Genomic DNA, 22,460 nt, shown 5'->3' on the forward strand with positions numbered 1-22,460 from the left:
ATAACAGAGATTTTTTTCTAACTATTCTAGTCCATACTTGTTATTTATGTCTCTTAACTTTAAGATATAACTTAGTTCCTGAATGCATAAACCATATTTGCTTAATACTTTGCTTTAAAGTACATAATAATTTCATATTTGCTTTTTAAAACAGTGTGTACTTTGGATTTTCCTCCCCAACCTATGGGAGAGCTGACATAGCACAGTGACTGAGAGCACACTCTGCAACTGAATTTTAATGACAACCACATCCTACACCCAATCCCAGGCAGTAATCTCTGAATCTTAGTTTCTTCAACTGCAAAATGGGGACACCTACAGTACCCCATGGATTTAGTATATAAAGTACTTAGAACAGTGCTTGGTACAGGGGAAGTAGAATTTAACAGATGACACACATCATTTTCCTCTGTACCACGAAGCCTACAGAAAGCCAAACCAGAAAGAACTGTACTTTCAAAGTCCTGATGATTTAGAGACTGAATTTTTAAGAGTTTGAAAAACTGAAATCTGATTTATCCCTGATTTCAGGACACTAGGTGGGTTACGACAGAATATATGGCCTGGATTTGGAGACATCTTGATTCAAATGTCTGCTCCACCACCTACAAGCAGGTCACCTTGAAGGAGTGATATAATGTCTCCATATCCTAATTTCTCCATCTGTAAAGGCCTAGTTAAGTCCTAGTAGACTAAATAGGAAGAATAAACGAGATGGTGAATGCAAAGTATTCAACCAACATCTGGCACAGAGTAAATGCATAGTAACTAAAATGTATTGTTATGTCTTATATTTCTTATATATGTTCTGAACAAGACAACAGGATTTTAAAAAGGTCCATTTTTTTCTATATTTCATGGTCTCTATGTGTTCCCCTTCTTTTGCTGGCAAAGATTATTTCTTCAAGGCTACACATTACCTGAAAAAATTCCTTGTTCCATCTCTGCCCGTGAACTGTAACGGAGGCAAATGGGCAGTTTCTGGGAGAGACATCCTCTTGAAAACATGCCATGACCACGTGATACTGGCAATATTTGTTACCTAACAGCTAAAAATTTCCTACAAATTAGAAATTAGGCACATTTTTCTTTGACACTGATTATATAGAGAATGTATATTTTTTTCTTTTTTGAGTACAGTTGACACACAATGTTACATTAGTTTCAGGTATATGATTCAGTGATTTGACAAGTTTATGCTATGTCCCCCAAAGTATAGTTACTATCTGTCCCATTACAACACTATTATGATAACATCGACTATTCCCTATGCTATGCCTTTAAAAAAAAAAAAAAAAAACATTTATTTGAGAGAGAGAGAGAGAGAGAGAGAATGAGCATGAGCATGAGGGGCAGAGGGAGAGGGAGAGAGAATTCTGAGCAGACTCCATGCTAGCACAGAGCCTGACTCAAGGCTTGATGTCAAGAACCTGAGGTCATGATCTGAGCAGAAACCAAAGTCGGATACCTAACTGACTGCACCACCTAGGTGCCCCCACCCCATGCTGTGCCTTTTAATCCCGTGATTATTCATTCTTTAACTGGAAGCCTGTACTTCCCACTCACTTTACCATTTTGCTCAATTCCCCCATTCCGACCCCTCTCCTCTGGAAACCACCAGTCCTCTGTATTTATAGGTCTGATTCTACTGTTTATTTATTTGTTCTTTTGTTTTGTTTTGTCTGAAGGGCCTAGAGGATATTATGCTAAGGAAAATAAGCCAGGCTGGAAAGACAAATAACCGTGTGACAAAGAACATGTGCATTTTTTATGATGTGGAGAAAGCAGAATTTCAGATACATCATTCTCGCTGCATGACATTCGGTCAAAATGCATTTCAGTAAAATTTAGTTCTGCAACTGAGTAGAAACCAAACTGGTAATAGCTGCTGGAAAGTAATCTATGTCTTAGAAAAAGCCAAATATGTCCCCTGACTCATTCCCAGTCTATTTTCCTTTATGCTACTTGTACTGAAGAAGCAATGCTTAATAGAACTAGTAGCCTGTTGACATTCTTCTACAATTAGAGTCTCCATAAATAATAAAATTATAAACATAATAACTATTGAAGGATTGACTATAAAAGTGCCAGAAATTCCATGCCGTATAACTGACAGTGCAAGTTACAGAAAGTAGAAAATAATTTTCTATTCTGTTTTTACTTTTACACTGAATTATAATAAACTTAAAAAAATTAGCATAGTAAATGATTTATTCTTTTATATTAAATCATTATGTTGTTTTTAGCATACTCTTAACAAACACATAGGTAACACTTTAGGCTTTCCAAAGTGTTCATGTATCTTATCGCATTTGATTCTCATGCAACTTTTCTGAGGTTTTGTTTGTTTGTTTAAGATTTTATTTCTTTATTTGACAGACATAGATCACAAGTAGGCAGAGAGGCAGGCAGAGAGAGAGAGGGGAGGAAGCAGGCTCCCCGCTGAGCAGAGAGCCCGATGTGGGGCTCGATCCCAGGACCCTGGGATCATGACCTGAGCCGAAGGCAGAGGCTTTAACCCACTGAGCCACCCAGGCGCCCCTGTTTGTTTGTTTTTTAAGTAATTTCTACACTTAGTGTCGGGCTTGAACTTATAACCCTGAGATCAAGAGTTGCGTGCTCTATTGACTGAGCTCACTAGGCATTCCCCATACAACTTTCTAAAGTAGGAAGTACAGGTAATACGATTTCATTTTGTAAATGAGAACACTGTGGCTCACAAAGTTTTGTGAAAAGGTTAGGAAGCAAATGCCCTATAATTACAATTCAAGTCTCTTAACATGTAACATAGAATTCTATTTTCTATAATGAGACACTTCCAAGTAATGGTCATTATTATCATGATCACCACCACTACCACCATTATTATCCCAGTAATAGTACATTTTCCAGTACCTTTCTTGGCTTTGTGTACCATTTTACCTTGTTAAACACAATTTTTCCTAAAATTTACTCCTTTGATGATTCCATGACATTGCTGTTCTTTTCTGACAACCTTTCTGAAGGTTCCTTCACACAAAGGGCCTCTTTTGATACACACATGCCTTAATGCTGGTAATTCCATGCTCAGTACTCTAATGTTCTTACTTTCACACTACAACTGCATGATGTTATAGTCTCCAAAGACTAAAACCATGTTCCAAATAATGTGCTCTGAAGTGATGGGTATTTAGATCCCTTCTAGACAATATACCCTCGGGCACCTGACAACTAAAACTTAAGACATCCAAAACAGAATTCAGTGACCCCACCCCTATGTCATATCACCAGCAACCCCTTCTCTACTCCCTATCCTAATATATCACAAAACATTCAAACCCAAGAAACAGAGGACTATATCCTGCTTTCTCAATAATATCATGGTGCTAATTTCCTTTGGGAAGCATTCCCTAACCATCCAGATAAAAGCTGAGATGGCCCTGCTGGGATATTCAGTCGGTACTTGGCCACTAACAAAGTGTTTTGTTCATTTATAGTTTAAAAAGTTTACTCAACATGTACTTTTAGTGAGTAAAAGAATAAGACATTGTCCTGTTATAGAGGATAACGCATATATGAAAAATTAAACAAGAAATGATATTTTGTTAAATGAGAGACATCGGTGTTGGAAGAGATGTCAACAGTCAACTAAATGAACCACTCGTCTGTGCCTGAAAGCTCTCCATACCCTTCCTGGCCCTTAGCAGTCATGTACCGCACGCTGTGTTTGTAGCCTTAGAATTTAAATAGACTTCATACATTTAGATTTTCCGTTCCTTGTGCGGAAAGATAATGCTTAACAATCCTTCAAATTTTCCACAGTAGATGCCTGGTAGATTCCTAATAGAAACTTACCAGTTGGTTTTCTCACTACAGAATTACAATATTAAAAGAAGTCAGAACATGCATGCTTCATAGTGAATATTAAAGACTCATCAATTTCCAAGAGGATACTTCCATTTGACATGGACGAGGCTTACCTTCAACGTTTATACACATTTGGATTTAAAAAGATTTGATGGGGAATGGAAAGCAAATCATTTCAGCTAGACTATGATTTATGGACTTGTACTATTTTCGCTGGAATTTTCTTTTATTTTCTTAAGTCAGTTCATAGTGAATGGTGTAGCTTTCCAGGTCTTGTATTTGCCAGAAGCAGTTGCATTTTGAACTATTCTATTCTAATGCAAATTTAATTCCAAAGCATCTGTCATATGCAGCAATCTAAATTTAGAAACCCACAGGGATCTGCATTTGAGTTACTTCTTATATCTTAGAAGTATTTCTTCCCCATTGAGATCATTAAAACTTGATTCTATGTCTCACATTCTATCTGGGTAATTACAAAGATCTTTAATGCTTAAAACAAGACTTTAGCAACATAAAATTATTTATTCTGGAGCCTTACAGAAAGTATTCATTTATGGTTTACCGTGATAGAGATGCTGAAGCTTAACTCAATACAAGAGATAATGATAACAAAAGACAGTCTAGTGAGATTGGCTATGACAAAGTCTAAATGGCAAATTAAATGAAGTTTTATTCTCGCTATCATAAAGTCTCAGTCATAATCCATGGGGTAAAAAAGAAATTTGAGGACTATTATCTTCCTTTACAAGTTAGTTAACTCCTCATTACAATAATGGCAATGGCATGAAATGTTTCTAAGAAATAAAATGCTGCTTTTGAAGAACACAAAATTGATTTCTAAGTAGAGGCAACAGAAAATTTATTTACTCTCATACACTTTTATAAAAGTAAAGTATGCTACTTCATTACCTTAAATGAATGAGCAGAAATTAAGTGTTGGATGATTTTAAAATCCACTCCTACTTGTGATGCCAACATTTTAAATTGTTCAGATAAAGTGAGAAAATTAAGGGAATTAAAACCCCTACACTACCCTAAGCCTTTAAACTTATTTGATAAAATTTTTGACTTAGCAAGTAGGTGTTGAAAATGTAATGTAAAAAACTATATGCTTGCGATTTGTTATATAAATCAGAAAAATTCAATTAATGAAGTGCAAGTCATGTATATATACAAACACACACACACACACAGGAATAGAGATAGGGACAGGTAGGCAGATAGTAACATCTGTGGCAACTAGACTCAAGTATGGAAAAACACAGATAGTACTACTTTTTATCTTAACAAAATGTTAAAACATTAGCTATTTGTTACTGAGAAAAAAATGTGGTTGCAACCAACTACCTTTGTTTCAAATTCTGCTAATTTCCACTTGCTCCCCAGGTTAAAGTAAGAAAATGTTAAGAAAGAAAAACCCTTCACATTATTCCTTTTCTGTCATGAAGAGCGATGTATTTCTGAGATGATTCCAGTTTTTTTGCTAACAAACTGACAGAGAAACCACATCTGACTTACTTTCATTCCTTTCATTCCTTTCCTTTTAGATCCCAATTTTAAGGAGCAGTGGATGTAACGAACGGAGCAATAATTCTGGAGTAGGTGGTCATTGTGATTGATTTAGAAGACATTTGCCAAGACAGAGACAAAGTAGACTGAATATCTAACCAACCTAAAATCTATCACCAAATATACGCCAAAAGAAGTATTTATAAACTCCAGGTTACTGCAAGATACAATTAAAGGGAAAACAAATCATGACCTAAGAAATTGATTTAAAAAAATAAACAAATGGCCGGAGTTGCTTTAAAATGACAATCTTAAATTCACACATATGCAGAGCAAACCATAATGAAAGAGATTATTTTGCTTTGACAATCTGAATATAAATCAAGCTCTAATTAAAAAACATTTATAAATTTTTTTTTGCCTAGAAGATAAAAAAAAAGTTCTTAAAATATTTACTGCATCGGCACTCCTATTTTTGACCAAAAATACATTAACTACTAATATGAAATGGTCCAATTAATCTATTTGCTGTTGGTGTTACTCTAACACCTGACTTTTTTTTCCATGCAAAGAGAAATAATTTCCTGGTAGAAAGAACTACAGAAACTATAATTACAATTTGGATACTCAGTTTGGAAACCAGAGGAAGGGACAGGGCAGGGCACAGGCATGTGTTTTATGGCTCCCACCCCATCAGGAACGGAGGAGATGGGAGAGCAACACAAAAGTTTGCTGACATTTTACCCTAGAGAATGTTTCCTTCAAATCCCTGATTCTATCATTTGAGCCTGCTTTCCACTGCTTGGGCTCTCCAGTTTTTATACAGATGTTTTGTCTACACCTTACAAAAGTCTGATACTTTCATACCAGAAGGACACACTCCCAACCCCATGAAGAGGACACGCAGGAATATGCAGGCATCATGCGGACACCTAATCTTCTGACCCAGTTACAGACAGAGCCAGCGCAGTTTCCCACTCTACCATTTCTCTGGGTCCTTAAGCAACCTTAAGGAATCTACTCAGATGTGACTGCTCTCAACCAGCTCAATGTGTACACTCTTGTTTTTTTCGTTAAAGACCAAGGGCACTTAATAGTATTCTTGCATTGGTTATCCCCCACCCCTACCTGCACGAAACTTTCTTTTATATCACAGCCTTTTAAAAACCTTATTCTTGTCTGTTTTCATTCATCTGGACAATCCACTAGTATTCAAAGAAGAGCTAAGGTACTATGTCTAGGTATGGGTTTCAAGTATTTTGTAGCATGGTAAATTAGACACATTTCAGAATACTTGGAAAAGGAAAAGAAAAATTCTCACCAGAAAAATTAAAATCTACCTGAAAAGATGATTTTCTAAAAGAAAAGAAACCATGAGAACCTATTATATATATTTCATAATGTGGACAGGTCTTGGTTCATAAGCTCGATACTATTTCTTCATCTCAGTGTCAACATGAAATAAGAGAATTTAGGAGCTAGAACAGATTTCACAGATTATCTAAATGGGAAATTCTCAACATTGGCACCCCTGACATTTGGAGCCAAATAATTCTTTGTGAAGAGCTGTCTTACATATTACAGGATGATTAACAGCATCTCTGGTCCCTACTTACTAAACACCAGAAACATCACTGTATCTAGTTGTGATTCAAATATGTTTACAGACATTGCCAAATGTTCCCAGGGGAACAAAAAGAGAACCCACTTGAGAACTACTGCTCTACATCATGTCACATCTGTAGGACTAGAGAAAATTTCTGCCGCAATCCCGAAGAGGTGTGGGTATGTGGTCAAAAACATATACAGTTATAATAAAAGAATTTAAAATAAGATAATGGTTTCTAAAGGCTAAATTTCTCCAGCAAGAAGAAAATACCTGTTTAGATATAAGACCAGAATGACACATAAGTTGTTACACTGCTTGCCTTCTGTCAAAATGCTCCCAGGTAAGTATACGAGATACAAGACATATCTGAGATATAAAGGACACGTGATAGACTGAAAGTTTGTGTTCCCCAGAATTCATATGTTGAAACCCTACTTCCTGGTGGGGCCCTTAGGAAGGGAATTGGGATTAGATGAGGTCAGTGGGTGGAGCGCTCCCAGAGGACTAGCATCCTACTAAGAGTCGCAACAGAGCTTGCTGCCTTTCTTTGCTCTCCACCCTGTGAGGAGATAGAAGAAAGGGAGTCTGCATCCTTAAGAAGGCTCTCAGCAGAATTCAACCATGCTAGCGCTTTCATCTCAGACTTCCCGCCTCCAGACCGTGAGAAATCAACTTCTGCTGTTCCAGTCTATCCTAGCGCTAGGACATTACCATGAAATCAGGAATGTATCAGATCAGCTGTGGTACAATTAAGAGCTTACTGATCTACGGCTATTAGCTGGAGAGCCTGAAATCCTTCTAAGCAGGTTTGTAGCATTTAAGAGCTGTACATATATATATATATATATATATATATATATAATTAGAAGACAGACCAATCTGTTCTCAAATCCAATATTTAGTAACTGTATGATCTGGGGCAAATTACTTCATTTCTCTGCACTTCTCTTTCCCCATTTGGAAATTTTAAAAAACTTGAAATGAGCTTTGTTAGGTGCAGAGCTTAGTTAATGATATGTGATAAATAGATAGTAACAGTCATTATTAATATCAATTGCAAAAGCTGTAGTAAATTTTATCTTATAAAACTTAAATTCTTTGCTTTCGGAGTTGGTTTATGTACAGCACCGGCAGAAGATCTTTTCTCTAATTTGTCAGTTAATGACAATAGAAGAATCAGTTTGAAAAAAAGGTTCTCTGATAGTTCACAAGGGTTCAGAGACTGGCTGGCATGTTTCCCTTGTCCGAGCTAACTTATTTAATCTTACATGTGTACATGTCTTCTCCTAACTGGATGGCAAGTATACTTATTGGAAGTATAACATTTTGTACTTCCTTTTTTCTTGTTCTTTTTTTTTGGCCCACGAATCACCCCAAAATAAGTGGGAATTAACAACAACCACTCAGTCTCAGAGCTTGTATAACTTGCACTTCTTGAATGCCCAGAGAACTTTCAAATGGAAACATAATTCAGGAAGAAGAATCACCATCTATTTAAAACTTAGAAAAACACATTAAGTACTGCAAAAGTCCTTTTAAAAATAGAAACCATTCATTATAAAAACCTTAACTTGGTTTTAAATTAGCCAACTATTAGCAGAATGCTACTTTCCAGGAAAGTCTGAATCTGGCACTTGGGACTCCTGTCTATATATTCTCCTTCCAATCCTCCAATCCTCCAATACTGCGTCAAGTGGATTCTGTATTTAGTTTCCCATTTTTTTTTTTGCATTATTACATAATACTTATGCCATGATCAGTATCCTTTAGCCACTTGAAGTTTCAATTGTAGTTGCAATGTGAAATAACAACACCTACCATTATACTGTTTAATTGTATCAATGGTTAAGAATCTCTTCACCACAAGATAAGCAGAGCCAGGTTCAGATAATGAACTCCATCGAAGCACCTGTTCCAACACATTTTCTGTGTAGTGAAGAGGACGTTCTGCAAAAAATAAAACCAAATCAAATTGAAAAAAAAAATGATCATCCCTTCCTAAATACAAAGTTTTTACAAATTTTAAAAAATCCTTTAAAATAGATCTGTATGCAACAAAAAATATAACCACATCTTATGTTATACAATAACAATGCTAGGACTACATATAAGAGACTTTAACACGTAGAACACCATTAAGCATATGATGAAATTTAATTTATTGTATAAATGAATCTGTGTAGGGACATCTGTTACTCAGCTTTTGAAAAAAAAAAAATCAGAGGTACTATCCTTTAGATAAAACCTCAGAAATAATGCTACCCTTTTGTAAAAGAAACCAGTTTCTTATCCCATCTTCTTTTTAATTCAGGTAACATTCTGGTTTGCTTATGGAAAGCTATTTGCATATGCAAGTAATTAATTGTAAAAGGACTAGCAAAGTTAATTTTGTTCAGTAGTAAGTAATAACCTTTGTTTATCCCAACATGATTAGCATGCTATAATTTCTGATCAATACCAATGAACAATTTAGAGCTGAAAATATCACAGTCAATTAATATGAATTTATAAAATATGCCTTCAACAGAGAATAGATGAAAAGAATCATAAAATACTACTAAGTCATTTATGTCTACTAGTGAAAATACCATTCAGAAATATTATGTGGCAATATCATATAGTAACTATTGATATGATAGTCTAAAATCAAGAGGTTAATGACATCTTACAGGTTTCTCCTTCATAAATACTCATCCATATGTTTGTTTTAGGCAATCATATTTTTATTTTATTTATTTATTTTTTAAGATTATATTTATCTATTCGACAGAGAGAGAGATCACAAGTAGGCAGAGAGGCAGGCAGAGAGAGAGGGAGACGCAGGCTCCCCGCCGAGCAGAGACCCCGATGCGGGGCTCGATCCCAGGACCCTGAAATCATGACCTGAGCCGAAGGCAGAGGCCTAACCCACTGAGCCACCCAGGTGCCCCTGTTTTAGGCAATGATATTTTTAAATATATCACAAATTTTTAGCATACAGTAAAAAACACCTGGTTTTTACAATTACAATCAAAGCTTCATAGAAGGTTTTTTCCTGATCAAAATAGGGCAATCAGTTAATAAAATGTTACAGCAGAAACATATGTTCAGAAAAAAAGGAAATTCAAAACTTTTCACAGTACCCTGAAAATGGCATGATTGAAATAGCAAGAACATCAGCTTTAACGTAAAGATGCTGATGCGGCCTTCTCAGGATCATAGCCCCGTATAAGTCAATCCAACTCTTTCATCCCTTCCTAAATACAAAGAGCACAGCATTCTGGCTTTTCATTTTCAGTTGAAGTAAGAATGCTAATGACAAACAAGAAAGAGCATGTCAAAAGCATCATACTCATATAGGAACCATGATATTTTAATTGGTGATAAAATCAAAAGTAAAATGACCAAATATATCACATCCTCCTTAATCCTGACCTCCCCTGCTATGACCACAGCATTCCAGAACTTATCAATAATCGTAGGTCCACAGAAAAAGAAAACACATTTTTCTGATTCCAGTTTAAAGAAATAGATTTGTGCTTCCTGTTCAGTATGAGGAAATGCAGCCTGAATTCTATGCTTATTGGAACAAGCCTACTCAGTATGATGATAGCAATTACCAAAAACACATACACACAAAACAACAAAAATGAGCAACTAAGCCATACATCTTAAAGGTGAATCTGCCTTTTATTTACAAATATATCCTTTGTACGCAGCAGACTGATAAGTACATAAAAGACGTTCAATAAATACTTCAGGAATAAAGTATCTCGTGAATTTCTCTGGTGGCCCATAATTAATAGAAAATATCTGTAAATGAATCAGCAAACAAAATTCTTTGTAAAATCAGACAAAATCTGTGTTTTATCAATTCCATTTTTCTTCAAGTAATTTTTTTTTTAAAGATTTTATTTATTTGAGTAAGAGAGCACAAGCGAGCATGGGCTGGGGGTAGGGGCAGAGGGAGAGAGAGATGCAAGAAGCCAGACTGGGGTTAGATCCCAGGACCCTGAGATCATAACCTGAACTGAAGACAAATGTTTAACCAACTGAGCCACCCAGGCACTGCTAATTCCAGTAATTTTCTGAAAGGTTTGACAAAAATAATAATTTCCCACCAAGTTATAAATTTGATTATTGATTACTCCATAAATGATTGTCTTCTATTAATAGAGGCTATAATTAGATTAACTAACTGTATTAAAAAAAATAGAATGAGCACTCTCTTTACATTTGGCATTACCTAATCCTTGGTTCTACTACTTGCAATCTCTGGGACACCACTGATACAATTAACAGTTGCCATTTCTGGAATAACTATGAATCAGATATTATATATAATCACTTTTAATCTGCTTATTAGCCCACTTTATTAGGCACCATTCATATTTTACATGTAAAGAAACCCAAAGATCAGAATCAACTTGCCTAAAGTCAAACCCCAGCTGGTTCAAGGGAAGAACAAAGATTTGAACCTCAAATCTACCTTACTTTTAAGCCCAATATTTTTAAATGCCACACTTCGCTTTTATTTTGGGAAGCTGTGTAAAGTCCCACATAATAATCTTCTCACATGTAATTTGGGGAAAAAAGCATCAACTTGCTAAGATTTTTTGAGGACCAAACAAGGTATCTTGCCTATCCTTGGTGAGAAGATGGTCAGGAAATAATACCAAGAAAGTTTCAACATCCTGCACTCAGGGAAACTGATGAACCCACAGCTGGCTTAGAAATGAGAATTCTATTCCTAACTGGAAAACAGCATTTGGACTGAAATAAAAGCTCCTTCTTTCTTACAAGATTAAATTGGTAATGAGACTTCTGAGTTTCAGAACATTTGCATTAAAGAGGGTCAGTACTACAAGTAGATAACTACAGCTCTAAAGTGTTCTTAGTTATACTGAAATCACAATATAACTGACACCATAGATACAGAAGTAAATACAAATTTGCTGAAAATTTGTCAAGTATGTTTTTCTCATCAGTATCACAGTATGAAATACTTCAGGAGAATGAAAATCCTGAAGATCCAAGTTCCTACATAAAAGCAAGAGCTGAAGCATGAGATGAAAAGATAAGTATTTATTAGTCTATCAAATGCTACCTTTATAAAATGGCATTAAAATCCACCTGAAGAGATAGGAGGCGGGAACAAGTGAGACATTAAACATTGCTGGAATATAAATTCCTACAAATAAATAAATTTGTATTTATAGTTCCATTTGCAACCATCTGTCATGAGAGATTATATGGGATGCACATCATCTGGCATTAGGGCATTACTAGAAATAAATAACTCAGTTGCATACTATCTATAGCTTAAATATTGCTGAAGATTCAGTGTAGTTACTTGAGAAGAAAAGGTTATGGGGAAGAAAAGGTTATTTGAGAACAAAAGGTTGTTTAGTGAGGTAAATCACATTATCAATATCTGAAAATCAGGTTCAGAGAATAACCTGGCCTCCCTTGTTAAGTAAAGAACTATCCATTTTCTACTCCAAATAACAGGTGCCGTCCTTAAATTTCTGGCAGAAATGACACAGGATTTCCTGAAACAATGATGATTTCCTCAGTAGTTAAATCCTAAGAGCTATGCAAGTTTTGCTCTGTCCTGTCCACACTCAGAGGGTGAAAGCACTTTCTCTATTATCAGGAGAGGGGCTGGAAAGAATCTTGATCAAAAATGAACAGATCGGGGCGCCTGGGTGGCTCGGTGGGTTAAAGCCTCTGCCTTCGGCTCAGGTCATGGTCTCAGGGTCCTGGGATCCAGCCCGCATTGGGCTCTCTGCTCAGCGGGGAGCCTGCTTCCCCCTCTCTCTCTGCCTGCCTCTCTGCCTGCTTGTGATCTCTGTCTCTGTCAAGTAAATAGATAGAATCTTAAAACAATTAATAATAATAATTAAAAAAAATGAATAGATCTTCTGCATCACAGTAACTATGAGGAAGAAACAAGAAAACACTTTGTGGTGATGCTGCTTCTGAGAACAGAACTGCTTCACAAACTTGAATTTCTCAGTGCAGAAGCCTACTTAAACGAGGCCCCCGGGGTGGTTACTTATTTGTTTATTTACTTTTTTTCAGCAGGTGAAGGCACTGAAGATATGGGACTACATCTGTAGAGGACAGCTTCAGTTTTAAGATGAAACATTATAATAAGAGCATACCTGAGAAGGTTAGCTCTAGATGAAGGCAATACCTTCTCCTACAGTGGGTTTCAGCTTGTCTTGGTGATTGGCAGCAGGGGTTAAGTATGCTTGCATCTTTCAAAGAATGAGAAAAAGAATGACTTTTCTTTATCCAGTACAAATTTCCAATGTTTCATCAGACATTCATTTAGAGGGAAAACCAATTCATAAATTGAGCCTAGAATCTAACAACTTTACATATAAATTCTCAAAATATTTATATGGTTTTAATGTGACATTTTCCCATCAATCTGACTACCATAAAAGCAAAACAAGAAGACCCTTTGTCAGAACCTAATCTCTGATGTGACAGTATTAGAAGGTAGGGCATTTTGGACACTGAATCTGCCGGCACCTTGATCTTGTGAAACTTCCCAACCTCCAGAACTGGGAAAAATAATTTCTACTGTTTATAAGCCCCCAGTCTACAGAATGGTTAGAACAGCCCAAATGGACTAGGACAGTATTTCACCAATGACAGTAATGATGCCAATGATACATGAGTCACAAATGGACATGCTTTGGTCTGCATTGTAGCTGTCGCATCCGTGGTAATTCCATTTATAGGTTTAAGAATCTATGTTCATTATCCTCAGCCATCTAGGAGTGCCTGAGCATTTACACAATATATATTTTCCTGTCGTTTTTATATAATTAGGGAAATATATTAATTTGTTTAAAAGTAAGTATAATAGGGGTGCCTGGGTGGCTCAGTCATTGAGCTTAAGACTCTGCTGTCAGCTCAGGTCATGATCCCAGCATCTTGGGAAGAGGCCCCTCATCAGGCTCCCTCCTCAGTGGGTGGCCTGCTTCTCCCTCTCCCACTCCCCCTGCATCTATTGCCTTGCTCCATGTGTTTCTCTCTGTCAAAAAAAAAAATAAATAAATAAACAAAATCTTAAAAAAAAACAGTAAGCACAATAAATTATCTCAGAAGGGTAAAGGGAACATTACAAAATAATTATTATAAAAAAGGGGCACTGGATAAGTTAGGGTAGAAAACTATTGCTTTAAAATTTACTGACACCTAAAATAAATTCCAGCACTTCCTCACTTACTTTCCTATTTACCTATCTAGCTATCTATTTATTTTTGGTTACTTTGTTACTTGGGGGAATTTATATTTACATTTGAAAAAGCAGCAATTACCTGCTGACATTCTTCCTATCAGCTACAATCTTGTGACTACCAACGCCTTCACTTTTATCTTCTTTTTATATTTCACTTTCTCTTCCCTGCAAGTTACTAGAAATAAAGCTTTTAACATTTCAGAAGGTCAGGCGGAGCACACAGGTTCCCATCTGCTTCAGTAAGCCAGCACAATCACAGGCGCCTCTGCTGCTCTCCCAGCATCGCTCCCTTAGAAGTAGTAAAAATGATCTTAGCTTTCTCTTCTAGTGAATTCTACTTAATATTAAAACCATGCCAAATCTGAATTCTTAACTCCATCAAATGTCTTTTTTCTTGGTGTGTGGGGTGTTCTTTTGATTACATATTTAGACATTTGTGAACCCAAACAACTAGGGTCTCCTAATTTTTTTTATATTCTCATTAAAACTTTTTTTAAATTAAACCAAAAACCAGAAAAAAACAACAAATCCAATGTTACATTTGTGATGTACTAATTGTCATATGCAAGTTGATACTCAGTCACTTTCAGAGTAAGCAACCCTTCATTTTCCAAGAGAAATTCAGCAACAATGTTTCCAGATATACTGAAATCTCTCTTCTAGCTATATAGAATTCCTATCTATCCTCATTCATTCTGCTCGCTCCTCTCAGTCAGGAACACCAATGCCCAAAGGCACAGAGCTCCAATGATGTGACACAGGGATCTGCTTTGATTCAATCCTTGAGAGAGTAAGAGTAGTGGGGAGAGGATGGCTACCCCCAGATCCACGACTGATGATTCTGCTGTGGATCTCCTAATAAAACAACAGGAACAGAAGCATATAGTAAACAATCAGCTGTCTAAGAGCTAAGCTGGGCCGTGAGATCTCCTAGTGATCCCTAATCTGTAAGCAGAAATCACTCCATGTACCTTCCACATTTTGATATGTCTACCAAAGAGCAACAGTCCAAGTCGGTCAAGTTCAGAATGCATCTATTTTTGTTCCACCTCAGTTAACAAGGTATTTGTGGGGTATATTCCACATCAATGCATTATACTAGAGGTAGTGACAGATATAAGGGTCTAAAAAACATGGTAAATGTCCTAAAAAAAAAAAAAAAAGGATCTAGCAGAGCCAGATATATACACATTACTATTCTACAAGTTAGATAATGTGCAGTATTATAGATGATAAACTAGCAATCAGAAAAAGCTCAGTGAGAAGAACTATGTTCATCTAAACATCATGGAGGAAAGGTTATTTGAGGTTATTTGAATACTGAAGGATAGGCAATGAGGAAATAAGGGTTTCAAACAATGGAACAACATGATTTTATTTGTAATTTTATAAAGATACTTTTGGCAGTAATAGTTATCTTTTACTCACAAATATGATGAAGCTAGTGACCTACCCCCTTTCCTTAAAATGAAACAACAAAAAAGCAAAAGCCTGCACCATCCGTATACCTACAGTAATGCAAAGACTGCTTCACTTGTTCAGTAGATTTTAATCATCTGGCAAATATGTCCAAGGCACTACGCCAGACACCAGAGACAGAAAAAAAGAAAGATCCCCCTTCCTTCCAAGAAGCTCTCAAGAGACAAATATAAATACATGTGATGGGCACTGTAAGATAAGACAAAGTGCAAAGGAACCCTTAGTATGGGTTTTAAAGGAAGTCAACTGTTGCCCCAGATGGGGGAGAATAAAGACGCATCAGGGAAACACCAGCTCATGAAGGTTAGGCAAGTACAAAGAAGGAAGGGATTATCTATAAAGAACATGTTAAATAAGAAAAGATGGCAAAGGAGGTTGGGTCAGTAGAAACCTACCACTAAAAGGATAGACTGAAAAGAACTGACAAATGAGATAAAATAATTGGAGAGCCAGGCTGGAGAATCCATGCAGTGTCAAAAACAGAGTGAAGACCTTCAAAAGGAAAGGGAATCGTCATTAACAATAAACTCTACAGAAAGGACAAGTAAAGCCTGAACCAAATCAAGTGGGCTGGAAGCTGGGTTGGGGGCAGGGGGCGTTCATAGTGCTCATCCACTAGACCATCTCCTGTAAATGGAGTGACTGAGTATGGGGAGACACAGTGTGAACCAACCCCAAAGCATGGGAGTCATGGATTCTTGACAATGACTATTTAAAAATTTACTTTTTAATACAAAGTAGATTCTTAAAGAATCATGCACTGTAAAAAGATATGAAAACATTAAGATGAACTAATGAGAGACAAAGTATCTGACATCCCATTTCATTCTAACATTCACTGCAAAACTCCTAATGATACACGATGGGGCATTTTGATGTTGAATTTTAATTTTTATCTTGAGCTTGCAGGTGGCAAGATTTTACTTTTGGCAGTTTGACAACTATACTTGAAAGGGTCCCAAGACCTTAGTAGGTATCAGCTAGACAGATGGTCAAGGTACAAAGACATTCTGCATCTTTCTTTTTTTTTTTTTCCTCCTAGAGGTCTTTACAACCAAATAGTGTCATTAGAATGTAAAGCTTATTCAGCATTTGACTACTGGGGTAGTCAAGATGTTTTAAAAGCTCTCTCCATCCTTCCGTCTCTGAGATAAAAGATGACAAAATATCTGATCCACTCCACTGAAGACAGAGGACAGGGAAAAAGCCAAAAAAAAAAAAAAAGTTCCACTCGGCTTAAAACAAAATTTTTTTTTAAACAAATTCTTTTTTAAAATATTAATCATTTAAATCAACATTCTCTGTTTTTGTTAAGAGTAGTATATAGGAATGAGGTGGGTGGCCATTTAAAATATGGTTACAAATGAAACTGCTTGTCCTTATAAACAAAGGCCTATTTCATAAAGCAGCAACATAGATGCCTAATGTTTTGCACTATATTTTTATAGTCAAGAAAATAATTATCAAGATGAGTAAAATCATAGGAGGGCACTCTCAAGTGGCAATAACATATTAACACATGCACGGAGGTAGAAGGGAATTCAAAATGAGATGTTAATCTTTAAAAAACACGTTTGTAATGACTTGTCACAAAAATAGCACTTCTTCACACTATAAGGAATTTAAGAATCTTAGCATGAAAATCACTTACCTAGCTCTTCATTTTCAATGACTTCAAATGTGGCCCAGATATCACCTTTCATAGGAATTATATTTTTTATTGCTAATATATCATTAGTTAATTCCTCTGCTTCCATCACAGGAGATATCTATAAGAGAGGCAAAATTCCTTCAAGAATGTATGTCACACACAGAAGTCACCTAATGACAGCACCAACAGTACTCAACCCATCTACCAACTTATGATGCTCCAAGTTTCTTACTTAGTATGCTTACCGCTTACCTAGCTTCTCTAAGCACATAGAAAAAACAGCCTGTTCAGTTCTTCTCCATAAACTAGAATACATTTTAATGTGAGTGCAAAAAGATATTACAGTAAAGACATAATCAGGAAGATTTTTTTTTTTCTCACTTAGTGAGCCATTAGATCACTCAAGGAAGGATTCACCAGACAATGAATCTAATGGTATTCCAGGACTAAAAATTTTCACTCATCAGTTCAGTAATCAAGAGTTCACAGCGGTTTGGTTTATTCGGTCTGGGCCCTGAAATATACACAATCGACTGCTGTCTACCATGCCAAAAAGCTCCAGGGTTTTAGTGGGCTGTGGTGTGCCCTGCCGTGCCAGTGACAGATGGTGGGATACAGGAGCAAGCTGGAGCCGGGATTTCAGGGCAGAGGGCAGAGTCTGCCGTGCCAGCCCTGGGGCCAGTTCCACAAGAGTCCCAAAGCCTCAGGCCATGGCATAACCACACCATCTTCTTCAGGGACTTCAGGGAATTCTGACTGGTTTCTTTCTCTTTTTTTTCAACCGTTCTTAAAGGCATACTAGACAAAAGCAAGCGACTTTCTTCAATATGAATTTAGTTCTAATGCTAAACAAACAGAAGATGTTTTAAACACTGGGATACTGCAACTGCAACCTAGTTTGCACATTTTCAGTGAAAGTATGTACCTATTTAAGAATTTCTTCAAAAAGGAATGTGCTCATCACCATTTCTCCTGTCCACTACCAATCATAAGCAAAAGCATTCGCACTTATGTAAGTAACATATAACACACTTTCTTACAGGTAGTATCTACAGTCTCTCTTCTGGACTTTGTGGAATGTGTAGCATTCTTCAGAATGTATGAATGATACAATAAAGTCTACTGGTTTCTATTTTTAAAAGCCCAATGAAATATAATCTTTAAGGAATAAAAACCTCACTATCTGGGAAAATTGGAAAACTTTTAGTAGTAGAAACATTGGATGAATCATTTCAATAATGCTGCTCACCTGAATGGCTTTAACATTTTTTTAAGAAGCATAATCCTTTCTTAAAATAATAAATTACTAAGACACTAAACTGTGAAGGAGGTTGACCAAGGAATGGAAAACCAGAACTCCATCCCTTATCCCAGAAGACTCCCAAGGACAGGGAACCCTCAGAAATACTAGAACTACCCAAAGCATGCTTTGGAAATTATTACTCCAAGGAATATACAAATCAGTATGATGATCATCAGGTTAGGAATATGATGGTCAAAGTATGTGTTCTGGCTTTAACACTTATTTAATTCCCAGTTTGTATTCATGTGAACTTGAGACATTACTTGCTTCACCGGCCTCCTGGGGCAAAGGTAATGACCAGCTGAAATAAATATAACTGAAGAGTTTTCTAAAGTCTGAAGCATGAAAAAAATGTTAATGATTATTTTTACATGCTTTTTGTTATGTTTTTAAAGAAAATTTGGAGGGAAGCCTGGGTGGCCCAGTTGTTAAGCATCTGCCTGTGGCTCAGGTCATGATCCCAGGGTCCTGGGATGCAGCCTGAGTCAGGCTCCCTGCTCAGCAGGAAGCCTGCTTCTCCTTCTCCCACTCCCCCTGCTTGTATTCCCTTCCTTGCTCTCTCTGTCAAATAAATAAATGAATAAATAAAATAATTAAAAAAATAAAAATAAAAAAAAAATAAAGAGAATTTGGAGTTGTTAAAGGTGAAACTGACAGTCCTTTATATGCATACACTTAAATAAGAATTTTGCTCAATTTTAGTAATTTGTATTATGGTCTTGTCAGTAAGACAAAATTAAAATGAGCTACTAAAGAGTGTGTAGGTGAAGCTAAGTCATGAGCTTTGAATACCTCTTCCAGCATTAGTGATGAACTTGTGCTGATCATCTGTACTACTTCCTTGTGTCCCCTATTATCAGCATACCACGTTCAGCTAAGAAATTTGAGGTGGCCAATGAGTGGCAAGGCTCCTGCTCTTAGGGACTTATGACTGTAGTAATTCACTCCATGTTGCAAGTGAGTTAACCAGTGCCACAGAGACACAATATGGAATCATTTAAAAATATAATGAATATTACAATGTATTTAGCAAAACTAAAGTCCAGAAAGATATAAGACTCTATTTAAACATTGGACTTTAGATGGCAGAATGTCTTCCTCACAGAGAGAATGTAGTCTTAACTGAGTAGGAATCTGAATTATCACTGTTACCCTCCCTAAGGCTGATGAAATACAGAAGGGGAGCACAAGGACACTTTTAATTCAGAAGAAAAAAAAAAAAAGATTCATATTCTCAAAAAAGACGAGTTTTCCAATATTCAAATCAATTGGAAGATAGGAAGTTAGTCTAGAATACAAGAGTGGAAAACCATTAGTAAATAATAAAAATAATATAGGACTAGTAGTATTTATTGTTTATTATTTATTAAACACTTATGTGCCAAGCAATTTGCTAAGTGTTTTATAAGCAGTATCCTGTTGAGGACTCACATCAATGATATGATGTAAATACTTTAATTATCCTCATTTTATAGGTGAGATTATTGCAACTCAGAGTAAGTTAACTTGCCTAATGCTAAGATACTACGAAGGGGAGGAAGAAGTATTTGAGGTCAGGTTTTTTTCTAGAACCTACAGAAAATCTTAACCATAACCTAAAGCACCTAAGATGTTCTCTTTCCAAATGACTAAAACATGGACTTTCTGGAGGATACTGGAATAAAATGTCAATCCTATCAATCAGTCATTTTTTGAACTGGGCAGGTAAAATATGAGAAATAATGGAAAATTCAAGATATACAAATTAATGCATATTAATACTTGCAACTTCCAAAAGTATTCCTTACATACATCTTTAGGACTCACCCGAATTATAATACTGCAGTCAGGTTCCTTCCTTTCTACATACACTTCAATTAACAAATCTCCAGCCTGGGAAACCTAGAAAGGGGCAAATGTGAAAACAGCAAATATAAGTATGATACTTAAGACACAAAGCCAAATATTTCATAATAGTGAAATGAGCCTGTTGATAGCATGATAATACCCATTTTCCAGATGCAGCTAAGAAGAAATCTACACAAATAGCCATTTTTTTTTTCATCTCTTAATCAAGAGTTTAATGTCCTGAATACTCTTATATTCTTAGTAAAATAATGAATCTGGCTACAATGAGAAGGAATATGCTGACGTCAACAACAGAAGTTGTAAGAGCCATCGCCATGTGTGTTAATAGAATAAACAAAATGAGAAGTGAAAATGATCCACATGTAACTTGCTCTAAGCTACAGTGTGGGTACAATACCAATAATAAAAAGGGGAAAAGGGTGTTGCTAAATTTTCAGAGATACGTCCAAAAACTGACATTTGAGGATAAATTAGGTTGGAGCTATATTAAAACTAAGAATAGAGAAAATATATTTAGCAAAGAAAAAAAAAGTGAAGTGACAGAATAAAGTAGATGAAAAGAGAAGTTTTTATTTTAATTATTGTTAGCCAACCATTTAGTGTTCCAATATTTGGGTCACTATTATATCCCAGCAGACATATTAAGTGAAGAAGAGATAATCCAGAAAATAAAGACCATAAGATATCGCTATGTACATCGACAGTATTATGTGGAAAAGGGTAACAAAAAACCGAATGAATCTATGAAAAATATTTTGAGTAGCTTTTTTCAGAAACTGCCTTAAGTTATGTAACCATTTAGAAATAGTATCTCCCAATTTTAAAAAAATGATCATATTGGAGAAACAATCATCCCCAAGATAAATTTGCCTAAAAATAAAACCTGATGAAGAAATTAGTGAGGAAAACATTAAAAATGTACTTTGAGGAAGTTCTTAATTATACTGGCAATAAAGACTTAGAAAAGCTTATTTCCAATTTTTCTTCCTCACTTTCGATGCTACACAAAAATTCAAGGGAAGAAAAGATACAGTTGACATTTCTACTTTTCACTGTGTTTGCATAAACAACTCTCCAGGAAGGACACATTTTAAAAATTAAAAACGCAAACACAAAGGACTCATAGAGAGAAGCCAAAACAAGAATAACTAAGAAATTGAAACGGGGAGAAGACATGGAGACTGTCAGAAAAAAACACCATAGCAGAGTTTTCAATGGATTAGAGAAAAACAGGTTTCTCCAGGGTCTTCCAATTTTCTGGTCCAATTACTCCGTTTTGTAGACAATTTTTTTCTTCTACTTACGGACTTAATTAAAAAGCAGCCAAGACTCATTATTGTAATATGAATATAAAAGAAAAATGCAGAAGGACACTCATACTTTATCTAATAACAACATAGGTTATGCTGCCAAAGATTATCCCTTGGACTCACAGAACCCTTTATTTCTGAAACTCCCTAAAAAGCAGTAATTCAAGAGAACTGATAATGAGCCAGGTTTTTTAGTATTGTGGTTAACTCCTCTAAAAGCTGCATTAATACTTAGGGTCAAAATGGAGGAGATGCTTTCTTAGGTAAGTACTCTATCACAGTACTAGTACTCAGGGAATTTGGGTATTTCCTTCCCTCCTTGCTATGGAATGGCAGCTCCATGACTTCTCTAATATTTCAGGAATAAGGTAAATTTAGAGTCGACTAATAAGGAAGCATTTGCCTCATTCTCTGAGTGTATCTATAAACAGAATGTATTTGACCTATGGATATTATTTACATTGGTATCCTGAATCCACTATAATTCAAAGTGATTAGAGGAAGATTAAATATGAATTTTAAGAAAGTCTAACGAACGTCCATCAAACAAGGAAAGGTAAGTTGGAAAACTGCTGTGCAACCTGAACACACAAATCCAATACAATGCAACCGAAGAAAGCAAAAGAATATTTAGAAAATAGTCAATTTAAGACATAAATCAGCAT

The 22,460-nt window shown here is 35.9% G+C and overlaps 1 protein-coding gene across 1 annotated transcript in view; it reads right to left on the bottom strand.

The window, feature by feature from the left end:
* The window catches only part of ARAP2 (ArfGAP with RhoGAP domain, ankyrin repeat and PH domain 2), a 181,820-nt gene that overhangs the window by 31,769 nt on the left and 127,591 nt on the right, over nucleotides 1-22,460 (bottom strand). The window contains exons 25-27 of the mRNA XM_080797715.1: nucleotides 20,444-20,518; nucleotides 17,335-17,452; nucleotides 8,786-8,914 (exon numbers count right to left, since the gene is read on the bottom strand). Coding sequence (XP_080653841.1) covers nucleotides 8,786-8,914; nucleotides 17,335-17,452; nucleotides 20,444-20,518 — 322 coding nt within the window. The remainder of the gene's footprint in view (nucleotides 1-8,785; nucleotides 8,915-17,334; nucleotides 17,453-20,443; nucleotides 20,519-22,460) is intronic.

The sequence above is a fragment of the Martes martes genome (assembly GCF_963455335.1).
Source record: "Martes martes genome assembly, chromosome: 2".
Lineage (NCBI taxonomy): Eukaryota > Metazoa > Chordata > Mammalia > Carnivora > Mustelidae > Martes > Martes martes.